This window comes from Carassius auratus, unplaced genomic scaffold (assembly GCF_003368295.1).
Source record: "Carassius auratus strain Wakin unplaced genomic scaffold, ASM336829v1 scaf_tig00216331, whole genome shotgun sequence".
NCBI classification, from domain to species: domain Eukaryota; kingdom Metazoa; phylum Chordata; class Actinopteri; order Cypriniformes; family Cyprinidae; genus Carassius; species Carassius auratus.
The window spans coordinates 21,757-40,277 of NW_020528514.1; the positions used below are offsets into that span (position 1 = coordinate 21,757).

Genomic DNA, 18,521 nt, shown 5'->3' on the forward strand with positions numbered 1-18,521 from the left:
ACTTTTTAAATAAGAGAATAAAATCAATTTAAATGAATTAAAATAACGTTTTACTTGCAGTTTCAGCACTGAGCCATTAGAAAATGTACGCATGTTACTCTGGCGCAGTGCAGAGTGGGCACACTTACCGCTAAAGCATCTTTAGGGACTCCATTCTGCATCTGCATCTCAGCTAAGATTAATCAGTTAATTTCATAAAACACCATGAAAATGAATACGGATCGATTCAACCTCACTATTGACGAGTATTTGGGTATTTTTAGGTTATTATTATTTGGGTGGTTCGTAGATTGATAAAATGCAGTTGGTTCCAAGATGCCTGCTCGCAGAATGACAGTTTCATTTAAAAGAATGAACACACTACTGTCATGTCATTGGCGTTTCTTCCGATATTTTGCATAATAGTAAGTTGTTATTATTTAGCACTTTTGATTTTACAGCTGTTAATTGAAATTAATAATATTATCTTATTAATAACTATACTATTTTTATATTAAATAAATAAATATATATCTTTTTAAAATACAGATATATACCATGCTACATGTTCCAAAATATAATTTTACAGTTTTACCAGTGTGAAAAATGGGAATCGTGCTCTTCAGGGAATTCAGTTATCAAGGTGACTTCTCACAACCGAGAGTCCTTCATCCATATCTTCTGGAAATGCTTCAGACATATTGGAATGAATGGGGGTCAGCCGAGGCAAATCCTCTTATCATTTTTTATGTTAAGCCATAACTCTTTATGTTATGTTAGTTGCTTGCATTGGTGTGTTTACAGTGAACAAATACAGCTGTTTCTTGCAGATCTCTTGGCAATGGCAGAATATAGTTAACTTTTACAACTGTTGTGTCCTGACTTTACTACTGAGATGGTACAAAACGCAGCCAGGTAGATTCATGTGTTTGTGTGTGCGTGTATATATATGTATGTATATATGTATATACAGATATAGATGATTCCTTGAAATTTCTCTCCTTTCACATTGATATTTAACGTAACTTTCATATTTCCTTTCCTTATTAAAATAGACTTTTAATAATTACACACCAGGACAATCCATTTACAAATAGGATATAACTTTATGGGTTCCACAGAACAGTTATGATCATAAAAAAAAAATTTACAGTGAGAAATGAAATAGGCACAACTTGTGATTTTGTAGGATCGGATCGCAGATATTTTTTGCAGACACATATGATCCTAATAACTGAATTCCACCTTTCAAAATGGCCGTACCAACCAAAACTTCTTCACAAACCATTTGGCCTGATGATCAGTTCATTGAAAACTTTGCTAATTTAGTAAATATTGCATATTAGGTAAGCGCATGCTGTAAGGATGTGCCATTTTGAATGGACTGGTTAAGATGGGTCCATTTTAGGCCAAGGCTTTAAAACCTTTCATTTTGTATCTGGGGGGAAAAAAATTACCACATTTTTTTTTTTTTATTACCAAACAGCTGTATTTCTCAGCACCATTTCTGACAGTAGTGTTGCATTCTCTCCTTATAGGTTTCAGTTGCCAGAATAATATATTTTAAGATCCTTCCATTTCAATAGAATTCTAAACAAGAAATATATAATATGTAAAAAGAAATTTAAATTATTTGGTTTTCACAGCTACATACATCATGGATAGCAAGAATGTGAATAAGCCCAGACTACGCTCTGTTTAACAGAGCAACATATGGGAATATAAGCACACATAAACATTAAATACGACAACCAAAAAGAAAAAGCATTCACAGATGGAGCATGGACGTCATAGCATGGATTTGTGAGACTTTGTCTCAAATGACTGAAGAAAAATGGCAGCAATTATCCTATTTAACACACAACACTTGAAATTGTGGCACAACTATGCTCTGGATCACCGGTTCATAACCTTGAGTTCAGAGAGGTGCTAGCCACCCTTTCAAAACAATGTGAGAAACGCTTTAAAGTGGTCTTCAACCTGGGGTGTCGCATAGTGGGACACCAGATGGACAGTCTGGGCTGAATTCAATTACACGGTTCACATCCATTCTGAGCGAAGAAGGACATGGCCCAAAATAGCTTTGGTTTCAGATAATCTTTGATTTTGGACACAGTTTAGCTCTAAAGCAACTGTATGTGTATTTTCAAAGACTGTATTGTAGCTATGTGTTGCGACTTTGAAGCCCCCTATAGTTAAAAGAGTGAACTTCGCTGTCGTAATTACAGTAAACAGTAAATGTGAATTTGTTGCTACCGTAAAACAATCCGCCCTTTTCGCGGTATTTCGTATCCGCTCACCAAGCTTACAAACTCCCAGGCATTTGTGAAGGAGCGCGGGAAAAAACAAGCCATTCGGCTCAGATAGATTATGTACGCAATCAGAATGATTTTGAAATTTAAATTTCAAGGTAATTTTTTTTTTAAACATACAGTTGTTTTAAGATCTTTTTGTGATGTTTCATCCATCATTAATGCGTCAGACATTGTGCTTCGAATGAATTTAAAACCAGACTTTGCACAAATGATTTATACAAGTCACATCAAACTTTTTTTTCTGTTATTAAACATCTTAAGGCTTTACACCAGTATGTGAAAGTAGTTGCGCTGTAGCTGATATCTGTTTCGATTTTAACATTTGTCTAAAATAAACATCGTCAATACATACAAAGTGACTCAAAACCACCATCATGCGACGCCTCATATATTATGTGATAATGGAAAAATAAAAGCAGACTGAAGATCATTCGAGGAAGATGTCTTCTGTTGGACAGGAATATTCCATATGTTCTTTGTAGTACTGCTGAAACGCTTTCCTGTAAAAATAAAGTATTTATTTATATGCACATATATAAATGATCCACTGTAGCCATATTTTGATTCCATTTTGGGAAGGTCTAGATGTGATTTTAGATCTAAAATGAGTTTTGTTTTTATTTGTGCTTTCAAAAATTTACTCTGGAACAGAACTCATATTTCTGCCTCAGAAAGCAGCATAATTCTGCCATATTTTAACGTAACATATTTTTAACGCTAACTTGTAAACCATTAATGATAGTTCACCCAAAAATAACAAGTCTGTCATTAATTCTGTTAAAACCCTAAGACCTTGGAATGCAAATTAAGATATTTTTGATGAAATCCAAAAGCTTTCTGACCCTGCATAGACATTAAGGGAACTACCACATTCAAGGCCCAGAAACATAGAAAGGGCATCATTAAAATAGTCCATGTGATATCAGTGGTTCAACCTTAATTTTATAAAGCTATGAGCTACAAGCTAAAACAAAAACAATGACTTTATTCAACAATTCTTCTCTTCCCTGTCACTGTCCGCCTCTATTCACGAGAGTACCATGACGCATGCATGTGCATTCCTTTGCTTGTAAGAACGCATACTTGTTCTACGTCAGTGGCACCACATGCATGCGTCATGGTTTTAGTTCGTAGCTCAAAAATATCTTCATCTTGTTCAGAAGATGAACAAAGGTCTTGCAGGTTTGGAATGACATGAGGGTGAGTAATTAATTACAGAATTAATTCATTTTTTGGGTGAACTATCCTTTTAAGCTACAAAGTTGTTAATCAACGGTATATGCTTTTGGTATATGCTTTTTTATTTTTAATAATAATGTTTAATAGCAGAATTGTTTGTGGCTTATAACTTTTTTTACAAAGACATATTTTCTATGTGAAAAATAAAAAGTGGAAAGGCACTGTTGCACTCTATTTTCCCTTTTGACCAATCAGCAAAAATATGCACCCCCCCCCCTCAAAAATACAAAAATAAAAATAATGTATACTATTGTATATGCAGAATACATGATGATAACATACATAAAGCAGTATGTTAAATGAGTAGGAAATGTTCCACAATAAATAACTTGGTTTCAACAGGAAATATAATTGAGAAACAAAAATTGTGTTTGTGGGATCTAGAGAACTCACCCAACAGATTCAGCCAGTTTTGAGGTTGTATCATCTGAAAAGAACACATGACAGGCGAATCTCTCATATGCTGGATGTTTCGTTATTACTCCAAAATACCTGAAAGAAACACACAGAGAAAATATTGATATTGATTGTAATAATCCAGTGAGATTTTTGTTTGCACAAGGAATCTGACAATAGCCAGGGCTCAACACAGAGATCTGATCTCACCATCATTCAGTCTGGAATAACATGAAGAAACAGAACAAACTGAGACCGATTAAATCCAGAAGAACTGTGGCAATGTCTCTAAGATGCTTCAAGAACCCAATTCGCTTATTTTCAGATCGGAACAAGTCAAAATGGAGAGAAAGTTTCTAATAATAGCACTTTGAGAGAAACCATGCATTTCTGTTTAAACTCACTTCTTGTTCTTCGGATGGCACCCACAGAAGGAGATGTTTTTCAGCTGAAAAAAGTGAAAGCACTTCTCACCCTGTAAAATACAGAAAGAAAGACTAATCAGCAGCAGGGATTGAAACATTGGTGTAAGCTGCAGTGTGAGGTTGTCTTAGTACGTGTGCTAAACTCCTGAATCCTGTGGTTTACATCACTGAGCAGGCTCACTAATTCACTAATTCAGAGAGGTTTAAGGGGCGAGATCCCCCCCACCCACATTATGGCTACAGATTACCATTCGGTCTTAAAATGCTTAATTGCATAACTGTAGGTCTGCAAATGTTGCATCATAGAGCACAGCTGATTGGAGGAGCCTTTTGGTGGCAACATAGCTACAGTGCGAAGCAGAGGCAGGAGGAATCATTTTATATTTCCAAATAAGGAATTAAAATCATTATTTATCCATACTATAGATCTATGGATGGTAATATTGAGAGCACTTCAAACTGTCATCTTATTCATTCCTATGCTATTTCCCTATGTCCCTATGTCATCATCAAATTTTTAAAGATAGAAATCATATTATTTATAACAAACACATATATATTTTAAATGTATGTGTTCTAATATTATATTACAAAATATAATTAATAATTTTCATTTAATATTAATTTATTCCAGATGTATCCTCATAACATTGATCTAACATTTTTTTTGGAAAATTTATAAAAACCCTTATCACAGGTTAAGTTAATATCACTTTTTGCAAAAGATCATATTAATTCTGTGAGGTTTTGTATCATTACTTGGTGTGGCTCAGTTTTCAGTTTTTTTTTTCAACATTTCTGATAACATCATATAAATTAGTATCATAATATGTCAAGATTGAAAAGTTAAATTTTGTGTTTTTGAAAATGTCATATGAGAGAAATATGTCTAACTTCAAATATAACATTAAAAATATCAAAAACAAGGTTAAAATAAGGATACAAATTATCAAAATTAAATTGACACCATCAAACCTTTATTGAATTACCTCCATAAAGGATAAAATATCATTCATTTTTATTTAATTATTTTTTAAACTTTGAGGTTTGAAAAGATACTGCATGACAGGAATGACCCTTGTGCTTCTATAAAAATAATATTATAGGTCTTTTATATTATACAAACCCTTCCAGAAGTCCGACAGTCATCCTGAACGATGATTTTCACTCCTCGTGTGTTGATTTCCAGAATGCAAGGCGAAGGGGGGCTGAACTGCATTGTTGTTCGTCTGTTTGATGCTATCTGTTGACAATCAAATTGCATATGAACATCAGATTACATTTGAACAACATCATGTCTGTGTAATTATGTAAATATATATGGAAATCTAGGGCAGAATTATAATGCAGAAATGGATGATTAGTATACCTTTTGCATGGCGGCACAAAGCACATCATTCCCTTTGTGATACGGAACTTGAACAGAACCAAGGAATTTTACCCAGAATTTGTCCATCCAGTCACTTTTGACCTCTAAACAAATCAGCAGACAGAGAAGGCCATTATTCCTTAATGTGCAAGATACAAAAGCTCAAATACTTAAAATACTTATAGCAAAGCCAAGGCGTACCTTTAACAAGTTCATCTTTTGTCACTTTGACAGCATAAAATGCAGGGAAGATGCCTCTGGATCCAGTGCGCATGTTGTAGGCCTCGCACCATAGATCCTCGGCCTGCATATCAACTAGTAAGGGGTCATCTGCCTCTAACTCCAACTCATCTTCATGGCGAGGAATAAACCTGTAAAAAAGCCAAAATTTGGTTTAGGGTAACAACCAATGAGTAGACTATCTATTTGAAGAAAACTATATATTTGCGTAGTTTTTCCTATTACTCGTGTTTCATTTGGGTACATGGGTAAAATTCACACTCAAATTAAAAAATATATATTTTTTGGGACAGTTAATCTGCTTGCATTATGACATTATTTTAATGACAGTTAAGCACATTTAAAGAAAATATATTAATAATAATAGCAACAATAATAATAAACCAACGCACTATAACAGTTATGCTCTTTGCATAACTTAAAAAAAAGAAGTTAAAAAGCAGAAAAATTAATAATAATAATGGTCCCCAAAATAGGCTTCATTTAATAATAAATAAATAAATAAATAAATAAATAAATAAATAATCTTCCTTAAAATTTCTTTGACAGGATAGGGTTAAATGTCCTTTTTAAGTCGCATGGTTACTTTCCTGTTTTTTTTTTCTTTTTTTTTTTCAAACGTTGCATCAAGAATTTGATTGAATTCTTACCTGAAAACTGCTCTGTGGCTCTGTTCTCTTTCCTCTCCGTTAATAACACAGGAGAAGAATCCAAACTCAGCAGCTGAGTGGGAGAACAAACGTTCATTGTCACAACAAGAACAACAAAGGATAGAGACATTTCGGTAGGAACTGCCGGCTGAATTTCATCATCTTGATCCTGGCTGGTGAAAGGTGGGTCTGATAGCAAACCCATAAATGAAAAAAACCTGGTGTTCTTGCAAAGTCTCAGGCAGATGTATAACTGAAGGGGTGCCACAAGGTTCAACCCTTGGCCCTTTGCCATTCATTCTGAGCATCTCACACTGCTCTTGCCTTCATTTGATATCCACTGCATATTATTGTAACATACCAGAAGCACTCATAAACTTGGCATTGTGGAAAGTGGAAGTGTTTCATGATCAAAGTAGCCGAAGCAGCCACAGTAAATGACTAAATGGATTTCAGAGTACTTACAATGTTTAAGATCTGTACACATTTGCAACAACCCCTTTATTAAGAAAATGTATTTCTAAAAAAACAAAAACAATAAAATGAATTATTTTCTAAAATTCAAATCAGCTTCTATTACCCACCAGATAAACGTGACCGTCCATTCACAAAGACATTCATGAACTTGCGGGAACGGGGCATGTCTGAGGTGGTGTCTGTGGTGGAATCCGCAGACAAACAGGAAGTGTCTCTCCTCATGCTTCTCGCTCCCGACTCTTCCTCCTCTTCGTCCACTTCCTGATCCTCCTCATCCTCATCGATGGCAGACTCATAGACGGTATTGTCACTGTCACTTTCGTAACCTTTGTAGCAGTCCTTGATACTCACTAGCTCGAGCTTAGCATGCTCATCCACCACCAGGGTGTACTTAACAGAGTCATAAGTCAGTCCCGAAGCATCTGTGCTGACCGCCACTGTCTTTAAGTTCCCTGTGTTCTCCTTCACCAATTTAGGCTTACGGGATTCAGCCCACTGACAAGAGTCCTCTGCATTGCTGAGGCTGACAGTCCGGCATGGGGGTGTGGGTGCGTACACCTCATCCTCCTCACTAATAGAGGGGTTCGGACAACCCGCTGATGGGTAGTAGTGAAGGGGAGGAAGCTCTGTGTCCGAACTAATGGACATGCGGTTGCTGTCACTGCTCTGGGACAGAAATGGCCGCTCTTGTTCACTGTTGACTGGTGTGAGGTGGATCTCCTCTGTTGCATTTCCTTCTGAAATGAGATAGTCCTTGTTTTTGTCGACCAATTGGTCACACATACCTTCATTCTCCACAAGATAATGCACTTGTTCCCGATAGCCATTGACGGTGTGATACCGGGCTTTTTCCTTGCAAATGGTTGGGATGTCAAGGACACCCTCTATCAGTGTCACTTCCGTGGATTTTCCCTTCATGACTGTCTGCGTAAGGGGTGCTACCACATTGGACTTTTTCAAAGGTTCAGACAGCTTATCCTGCTTCTTGGTGTGAAAGGCTGAGGCTTTGTTCGTGGAGGAGGCAGGTCCCCGTGGTTTTGTGCCAGCCTTGGCCTGAACTTTGTCCGCATCGGTCAGGCTAACCTGCTCAGGTTTGACCGCGGGATCTCCTGTTTCACACACACAGAAGATTATACATTAGGCAATAAGCCTAATGGAGAAAAACATCTGAAGAGGATTATGTAAAATGTCAGTTAATGCCACAGTTAAAGCCTTGCAAAATGCCAAGTTTAACTCAGCACAGGAAGTAATGAATCCTGATGACTTTTAAACCAATGTAAAAGGTGACTATATGATATATATGGTATAATATATAAAGGTGAAATTTGTCATTTTGTCAACTGAAGAAAGGTACCATCAAATACAATGAGATCAAAGCTTCCTTCGCAACAAAGGTATGAACTTAAAATTAAAATCGTAATGAATTTTAAAATCGTATTGCAATAGAAATAGCAACAGCAGTTTTTATCCATACTAGGACTAACATTCAAATTATCGAAAAATCTAGTATTGTAAGGCAGGGACTTAATTCAATCCACCGTTTGCTGATTGGATGGAGCCAGATCTTAAATGGAGAAGTCTGTCACCAGAAAGTCGTCTGTAGTTTCAACAGAAGATCCAGTTATGACTTTTGATTAAGAATCGCAAGGTAGTAAGAGGGGGAAAAAAATCAATGATGAACATCATTAAGAATAAGATCAAAAACATGGGTTTTTAAAAATATATAAAATATATATAAATAGGTAATAGAAAATAGTGTGAATTTTCATTTCATACAGACTGGTGCTTACATATAATGCTTACATATACCAAATGCTAATTTCCCATCATTAGGGAAGCATATCATTTTAGTATATAGTTAACTCATCCAAATTGGGACAAAGCCATAATATTTACACTCCTAAATGTATAAAGCTGGAACAGAACAATTGACACTAGCTTTACAGTATACAAACCTTTTTTCATACTGGAAGAGTCAGACACAAGTCTGACGAACTTTCTGGGTAAGTAGATTGACGGAAATCCCATTAAGCTAATCACATCACGTAAACACATTTTCATTCCATGAAAGCGAATACTACAAAAACAGCTACAGTATGAACAATAATACACCTACAACTTGTATTTCTTTCATTTATCTCATGGTAATTATTCTTATGCACGGAAGTGTTTATTGAAAAATTACTTGTTTGGAAAATTCAAGTCAAGTCAGCAATTCTTCAGACATGTTCATTTGTGTGGTGTGAGTGGCCATTACTCACCCTTAATGTGTGGCGATGAAGAATGGCTTTTCTTATCTTTCCTCCGCTCTTTCTCCCCAAAGGAATTGTTATTTATTGTGTCCTGCGATTAAAGTAAAAGGAATGAGGGATAGGTTTTTCAATATTCAAAAGGCTCCATATTGTTTATACCAAAACTAAACAGGATAAAATTTTTGGACCACTTTTCTAAAAATAATAAATGAAAACGTACAGTACAGTCATTGCATTTTTAATAGTTTTTATTTAAAGTATATAAAATTTAAATCAAATGTAAAAATTACACTAAAACACAGACGGACATCATGGATAAATCAGCATTTCTAATTGTCAACACATTTTAGGTGCTTTTCTATCATATATTGAAACAGAAACCATATCTGACTACAGTCCGTATAACGAGAGAGTTACAGGAAGAGCTATCTACAGATAGATTTACTGCTCTTTCCTGACGCTGACTCACGAATTGACCACGCTATAATGCACCTTTAACATGGACACTCCAATGCTGTCATAGCAACGCGCCCCTCGATGATGCAGGAACTGGCCTGCGTGAGAGCGTGTCAGTAGTGTGTGTGTAAGTGTGGGGGTAGATGGGAACGCATAGTAGTGTTCGTGATGGAGAAAGAAGACACAGATGGCTGATATGATGTTCTCATTTAGTGACACTAAAACAGTATGAGGAAAGAACCCAGATGGGAGAAACTCGATCCTCACAGTTCATTACTATCTAATTTATTAATTGGAGCCTGTCTCAGTCTTTTACTGTAGGTCTACTAATATCAGACTAGAATTAAGTCATCTTTATTTCTGCAGATTGAGTAACATTGAAATTTGAGAAAGACATTTTGAAGAATTGACAGTTATGCTACTATTATATACACAGTTAGCTATATGCTACTATCATTTATAGCATTATCTATATTCTAATGTTCACCTAAAAGTTCCTTTAGCAGATTTAAGATGGATATTATTGGTGCTGATGACTCATCCTGCACTACATTGTTTCATCCAATCAGATGCTTTCTAGTGTAAGAATGACTGTGAATGTGAACCTTAAAAAAAAAAAAAAAATCACTAAAGGCAATTGGCTTTTATTTTTATTTTTAAGGGACTACTTTTGCCCAAAAATATGATTTAGGAAATAGGACATATGTCAACAAAAGAAAGAAATGAAAGTTAAGGTATGCCATGAACACTTTTAAAAATTCAGTTTCCTTGTAAAATCAAGTGTTTACATTTTTGAACAACTGAATATGCCATTTCTCTCAGAAACATGTCAGATTACAGAAGTAATATAAATAAGTTGTCAATAGTGCTTCACATTGATTCTTAGGGTTTCAGCCGATACCCAGGCTTAAAATATTACTGTCACAATGTAGATATTTTTAGAGCAGACTTTCTCATGGTTTTACTTGTATTATCCAATAACTCTGTTTTCTTTCAGGATGAAAAGCTCTTTGCTAATTCCTCAAATGCCCTTTGAGCCCAGCGGCTGTGCCAATGCTGCAGACGTGGAGAGATTCGACAAGGCAAGATTATGAGATTAAAGACAGGGAAGCACATTTACAGTCACATCATCTTCTGTGATCGTTAAAAAGTCTGCTGACCTGGATATGATTCAGTATGCTCAAATATTCAAGCAAAAGCCTGTTTTTCAACTACTAGGTTTCATGTCACCTCATAATAATCAGTTGGCAAAATAATTGGATATAATACAAGTGGGCTTATGCAAGTCTTAAGTATAGAGACCACTGGTTTCAATATCTCCGGTGATTTGGGAATTCGGGACACTGGACTGGCCAGGACTAATAAAATGGTAAATATTGTTATGCAATTCAGAACAACCTGATTAAACTGCTTTATATTAAATGTAATTTTTTTTACATTAGGGTTAGTAAATGATGACAATATTCATTTTTGGGTGTGGAGTTGAAAATACAGAACACATAAAACCATTATTCCTGGAATAAATGTCTTTTCGAAAAAACTTGGGGCAATATTGAAAATTGCAGCAATCAGCATAACCAAATCCAATTTCAGTAATAGAGAAAACTGAAAAGGTCATTTTAAGTTCAGTACAGTCTGGGCTGTAAGTCTTTTCAGGAGATCAGTGCTGGACCATTACTTAAATCATTTAGTTTCCTCAGCCTCATTACCCATGATGCACTTCAAAATTCAGAGAGAGAAGACTCAGTGAGTCATAGTTTTTTATATATATAGTATTTAAATGCATTTTAGTTTTAGTAATTTTGTTATGTGCTTTTGTAATTATTATTATTATTATTTATTTTAGTATTTTTAAATACATTTAACTATTTTAATTTTGTATTTAAATTTTAAAATTTTTAGTTTAGTAATATCGGTACTTTTACTTATTTTGGTTATTGCCAAGGCAACATTTCAGATTTCTTATATATTTTTTAAATCTAATATTTATTTTATTTAAGCTTTATTTCAATATCCAGAAACTATATTTTTTTATAGTTTTACTTTGATTTAACAATAACAATACTAGGTAAGATTATGCACAGTAATAAGAAAGAAATAACACTTTAACACATTTATAATGTTAAAAACTGAGACAACATGCCCCGGTCTCTTCTAACATGATATATAGATCAACAAATTATTTACAGTAGCTAGCCCAACAATGTCAATCACAACCCTTTCCAAAACAGTGCCACATATGACTATGTTTTTACTCCCACCTCATTATGTTTTGTTCGAATCGACCCATTAAAGTGCCGCCCCCTGCTGTTTGACCCTCACAGGTCAACAGTAATGATCCACTTGCGCTCTTTCTTGTTGGATTGCATTACACGGAGGGCGGATAGCAGTGATTCATAGCAGGTGGGACGAGCGGGAGCTCACAAACAGGAAACATCATCAACATCACCAGTCGGTAGTATCAAAGAAACCTGAACGCTACATGCCACCGATTTGCATACACACTGAAAATACATGCCATCCCTCCAGGGGAACTGCTCGAGATTACGGCTCAAGATCCTGTTTGTGCAGAATGGAAATCATCACTTCTACTGTAAAACAATTTGTAATCCCTGTCCATCTGCCTCAGACGTAATCACAAGCCTCTTAAAGACCATAGGCCACTGCCAAAACCTGTCCGTCTCACCTGAGTCCTTGGCACTTGGGGGAAAAGATTCAGGGTGGTGGGTCTCTTGGGCCGATATGTATCCATGGCGACGGCAGGGATGAAATCCTTTAGCTGAGGCTGAGTGACAGGCGGCCCTGCACCCTGCACTTCCTTGTGGTTGTCATCGACGGGATCAACCGGCCGCCTCTCGTTCTCCTCTTCCTCCTCTTCTTCCAAGATTCCTCCCTCTGCATCAATCAGGTCCAAGTGGAGCATCTCGGTCTGCAGCTCCAGCACCCCCCTCCTCCGGCCGCTCCTCGGCGTGCCATTGGTCGGCTGAGTCATGTGATCCTGGGAAGAGCAGGCAGCAGAGCTTTAGAGGCGAGAGCAAAGGAGCTGCAGTCAGACGCAGCCGGCCAATCAGAGCACGGGGATGACATCAGCCTGTGGCTCGCTTCCTGGCTGCTGTAAGCAAAGCTAATTCAATCCCAGAGAACAATGAGGCGTGTCACAAGACAGAAGCAAAATAAACACACCCAAAAATGACGAGGAGAACGATTATAACATGTTTAATTACACTAAACTGCCTTACTGTCTTTAAACTCAGCTATTCTTACCATAAGCACTATTCCAGTATCTAATTGAAAGGCTGTGAAAATAAAAAAAAGGATTTTTACTGATAGTGATTAGATAATGATATCCATGCTAAACAGTTAGATGTTACTGAACATGTCTTAAATTCTGTCAAAGCAAATTAAGCTGAAACTTATGCTCTTTCAGCGCAGATTTTCTTAGCATTAACACTTACGTCATAATGCTAATCATTGCATTAAAATAATTATGATCAATCATCTGACGTAAATTAAAATGTTTTGGATTCTCTCTGTCAATGTCATGACACTAAACTGCCTTGTTGTCATCAAACAGCTTTTGATAGCATAAACACTTACAGTGCTAATTATTTCATTAAAAGGTGGTGAATTCCTTAAGTATAGAGACCACTGGTTTCAATATCTCCGGTGATTTGGGAATTCGGGACACTGGACTGGCCAGGACTAATAAAATGGTAAATATTGTTATGCAATTCAGAACAACCTGATTAAACTGCTTTATATTAAATGTAAAAAAATTTTACATTAGGGTTAGTAAATGATGACAATATTCATTTTTGGGTGTGGAGTTGAAAATACAGAACACATAAACACTTACAATGCTAATTATTTCATTAAAAGGTGGTGAATTCATAAATTAGGGATTTTTATGTAAGTGCTCAGACAATGATATCCATGTTGAACCACCAGATGAGACTGAACAATAAATTCTCTCTGTCAAACCAATAACTCTAACTCGCCTTATTGTCTTCAAACACAGCTTTTCTAGCAAAAAAACACTTCGTAATCACATAAAAAGTTATTGAAATGATAAATGAGGGATTTTTAAGTGGTTAACATGATAAACAGTCAGATGTGATTGACTCTGACGGCTTCCCTCAGAGTTTATGTCTAATGCTAATGCTAACTGACTGCTATGCTAATTGGCTCTGAACACAACAGTCTCTTGTGACCTCACTTACTCTCTCAAATACAAAAATTCTCAATCTCTACACATTCTTTGGGCTGCAATACATGGAAACGGATGATGTGCCTTTGAACTAAAAAAATCTATTTTTGCTGTTGGGTAAACAGCTCGCAAAGCTCTGCAGCGTCAGATGAATCCTCATTCAGCTCCAGACTGTGTCTCATGGAAAGATAAGTGACTGTTTGGTTTTAGGGTGGAGATAAACCACATATACATGTTTTACTTTGTGGTGAGGACTGCCTGTTGACATGTAATGTTTTAAAATTAAGATAACTGTGATTACTATAGTAATCACTATAGTCCATGCTCTTGAAAGTCATTTTAATCAAAGGAGGACACAAAGGAGGTCAAAAACGGAAAGGATAGATCATGCAAAAGTCTGCTGGTCATCATTTACACACCCTCATGCCGTTTTAAACCGGTTTGACTTTTTGTTCATAAAAAGCAAAAGAAAATGCTTCACAGAATGTCCAAGCTTCTCTTTTACACACTGAGAGTTGGTGACTGATGTTTGCCTAACATCATCTTTTGTTTTCTACATAAAATGATTTTGTAGCTGCGAATAAATCTAAAGTTAAGTGTAAGGTTTGATTCCTAAACTGGCCCACTGGAGATTAGCTACAGGCTCAGAGCAGATGTTTATTAACCCACATAGGCATGTCCAGGTGGTGCTTTGGCACACCTCCCAAAAATTAAGAGTAAACCCTGAAACCACAATATGTTTTATATATATATATATATATATATATATATATATATATATACCAACAAAATAAATAAATGGTTAAAATTACAAATATATTGCTTAAATATACAAGTAAATATATTTATATGGAAATAACCTAAATTACTAATACCTTCCCAGAAAAAAAGGCACTGGGGTAGTACCTTTTCAAAAAGTACATTTAGGTGCTAAAATGAACCTTTAATTTACAAATTTAAGGATAAATAAGGTACAACAGTGTACCTTTTGAAAAGGTGCTGCCCCAGTGGGAGCTTTTGTACCTTCTTTTCTGAGAGTGTATGAAAATGTATGTTTACCCCAAAATGCCAACTATGAAAACAGACTAAAATCTGTCCAGTAAGTTTATTTGAGGGTACAGACTTACACTAGGGTCGAGGTCGAGATGGCTGAGAGTGATTCCATTCTCATCCGTGATTTCTGTCATTTCTGAAAGGTCGTCATCCTCGTATTCATTCAGACTGATGTCATGGGTTAACCTGCAAAGTGCCAGCACACCCACACAGATAGTGACACACATTACGTCATCCCTCCACGAGGCCATCGCTAGACAGTCATACACAAGAGAGGGCACGGCTTGCCTGCTCGTCTGATAACTGCACAACTACTGCAATGCTGTTACTTGTAGGTGTGAATGCAAATAAAAATGTAAATAAAATAAGTGTGTATGTATGCATATGTATGTGTGTCTGTATACATTTACATAAATGTGTATACCCCCACCACTTTCTTTTAAAGTAGTTTCATTAGTCATTTAATGTAATCCTAGTTATCGGTTGACATCCTGCTAACTTTAAGATTATTTAGTTATTTAATAGTCTATTTTATAAACCTTTACATTAATTTATATTTATATGCAAACAAATTTACATAAAATAATATTACATAGATTCAAGGATATTATTCAGAATTATGCAAGTTATGCATGTAGAAATCTGTTGTAAGAAAGCATAAGCAAATACAAACACAATTCATCTGTTTTTGTTTTCCTAAATGTAAATCCTAAATGCTGATTTATCACATTGTATGAACTTGCTTAATGAGAACAACATTCTTATTCTACCTAATGTTTTGAATAAAGTTGGTTTTCAGTATCCTTATACCTTCTGTCTGCAAGCTAGCCATTCACTGACAAATAAAGCTTTAAAAGCACTCCGACATCCAAAATTTGGAGTACTTCCTGTTAATATACCAGCAATTGTGCAGCCGCCACATTTCTAGATTGATAACAAGACAAACAATTTAACATAGCAAATTTAGTCAATCTAATCAACCTAGCAGAACTATAAACGTCTTTCTGCAGACCACAATCATTATTGTATCCCTCGATTATGATTTTTTACCATTCAAAAGAATGATCGGAAACACAAACATACACGCATTAAATGAGTAAACCTTCACATCTCATTCAGTCCCATCCATAACCCTACATATATTTCCTTCATGCACACCAAACTAACATGTTGGCCTATTTCAGAACCCACAAGCTGATCCAAGGTCAGGTAAGTGCAGCGCAAAAAGGCCGTGCAGGGGCACACAGCAGTATCACTACTGTACCATTTCTCCCACTGTTCCTCCATCCAGCTGTCCCCATCCTCTCTGGAGTCCATGGCCAGGCTGAGCACCATCTGCAGGGCAGGGCAGGATGCCACTGGACCCTTCTTGTGGGGAAAATCGATGGATCCAACAATTCTGCCAGTTTATTTCTCAACCACCCGTCCGGCACTTCACACATAAATGTCCTCCACGAGGGTCCTCGGGGTGTTACATCAGCCACGGAAGCTGTCGAGGACGTCCTCACTTCCCCTTGTAAACATCCTACTGTACACCCCTAACACTCCTTGCTCTGCTCTGCGTGTGTCCTTCAATGGAGCCATTAAAGTCGGCAGCGGATGACTGAAGGAGAGAGAGAGAGAAAGAGAGAGAGAGAGAGAGAGAGAGAGAGAGAGAGAAAGAGAGAGAGAGGCGTAGTCTCCACTAAAAGGGTCTGCCACCCCACTGATTGATGGTCCAGATCAATGCGGCTCGAGTTGCCACCTCCACACAATTGCAGGCCAGTTTGGTGAAGAGATGCCTGCTGGGAATCGATGGCATTGATAACCAGATGAAAATATTTGGAAAGCTTCCTGAGATATACATTGCATCATTACAGTTCATTAGGATCTCCTCCTAAACCCTGTTAATTAGATTCAGATCTTCTTGCATTTCATTAATGGAAAAACAAGCATGTTATTGACGGATCATACATGCGTCATCTTATTTTACATTGTGCAGTGGGGCGATTGCAGATAATGTGTTATTGACTTGGAGGAGATCCGTTTCATTGTGGGACTCTGCAAAAGATGGAGGACGAAGAGAGAGAAACGGGCAGAGATAAGAGTCTCTCCATGGTCAGTATGCTCTATAAGAACAGACATTAGCAGACCTAGACAGGAGCTGAGAGCTCTTCCCTCATTAGCGCAGCTCCCACAGGACGCCATTCACATCAGCTCTGCTTACAGCAGCTCTATTGCATTACTACACTGCCAGCCTCACTGCTGGATGCTGACAGCACACTGATTTAATACAAATGTGAAATTCATAGATGTCATTTCAATCTTACACTTATTCAGAAAAAAAAATTAACCATGTGAGACTTTTATGTAAAACAAAGCAACAAAAAACAACAGAGAGAGGAAAAAAAAAACAGAGAAAATAACAGGACAAAAACAAAAATAAAAAAACAAACAAAAAAACATAACAGAACATAAAAAACAAAACAAAACTCAAAACAGAACAGAACAAAGAAATTAAACAAAAAGTCCAAAACACACCAAAAAGAGAGAAGGGAAAGGAAAACAAAAACAAATGGGGAAAAAGAACACAAAACGAGAACAAAAGACATAAACAAAACAGGACACCAAAAGGACAGGACAATACAAGACGATACAAGAAAATACAATACAATAAAATAAATACTAAAAACAAAATACTATATATTTAATAGAAATAAAGGGAAAACAAATCTAAAATACATACCGCTATATAAAACAATACTCACAATAAAACAATACCAGAATAATAAAAAAAACACTAAAGACTTTATATTAAAAAAAAAAAACTAAAATAATAAACACACAAACGAATGTTATGCATACAACCACCCAAAAGACATCATTAAAAGCTTTTTTTTTTATTTTTTTATAATGTAATATAAATGAAAATAAAGAAAATGCAAAAAAATGCAGAAATAAAATACACAATACTAAATCATATAACAGTATATTTATTTGAGATATGTACTGGGCAGTCATAAAAAAAAGAGACATTTGGAAAGATTTCTTAATTAATGATTTATGACTATGACCATAAATATGATCAATTTTAACCACTCAATGCCCTTTGGCATTTTCATATATTTATTAAAAACAAACATTAGGTCGACATGATGCCCTCTAGTGATGGCTGAAGTCAGTGTTTCTCAAAACTAAAACCAGACTTCCATCACCATACTAGTGTTGTGAGTGGTTGATTGGGAATTGCTAAACAATTGCTAGCGATTAAGTCAAAAGAGCGCACAACCTGATCATGTGATACCTACATATGGCTACGGCCCCTCCTTTAGTATTGATCTATGGGATCTATCCAGCTGTTCCAACATCTCGTCTGATCACTTAGAAAAATAAAACACACTTTCTTCTGCGAGCTGTATGATAATTCGTTTATGTCTGAATAACATGATAAAATTCTCAGGTTAAAGAAAAACAATCTCAAATA

The 18,521-nt window shown here is 36.1% G+C and overlaps 1 protein-coding gene across 1 annotated transcript; it reads right to left on the minus strand.

The window, feature by feature from the left end:
- Positions 1 to 1,101: 1,101 nt before the first annotated feature.
- LOC113097560 (C-Jun-amino-terminal kinase-interacting protein 1-like) lies at positions 1,102 to 17,395 on the minus strand. The gene is made up of 12 exons (XM_026262796.1): positions 16,323 to 17,395; positions 15,133 to 15,244; positions 12,485 to 12,796; positions 9,352 to 9,433; positions 7,198 to 8,199; positions 6,614 to 6,686; positions 5,925 to 6,094; positions 5,724 to 5,827; positions 5,481 to 5,597; positions 4,334 to 4,404; positions 3,927 to 4,025; positions 1,102 to 2,794 (listed from the first exon to the last, which is right to left on the minus strand). The coding sequence occupies exons 1-12, from the start codon at positions 16,391 to 16,393 to the stop codon at positions 2,722 to 2,724; spliced, it is 2,286 nt and encodes a 761-aa protein (XP_026118581.1). The 5' UTR covers positions 16,394 to 17,395; the 3' UTR covers positions 1,102 to 2,721.
- Between the last annotated feature and the right edge of the window lie 1,126 nt (positions 17,396 to 18,521).

Bases quoted from the DNA above. Each gene is read 5' to 3' on its own strand.
- LOC113097560 (XM_026262796.1), bottom strand. From the start codon at position 16,393: ATGGTGCTCAGCCTGGCCATGGACTCCAGAGAGGATGGGGACAGCTGG. The intron at 6,687-7,197 runs GTGGGTAATAGA...TCTCCCACTCAG, and splicing joins TGGACGGTCACGTTTATCTG to CTGCTGAGTTTGGATTCTTC. The intron at 2,795-3,926 runs GTGAGTTCTCTA...TTATTTTTACAG, and splicing joins AAACTGGCTGAATCTGTTGG to GAAAGCGTTTCAGCAGTACT.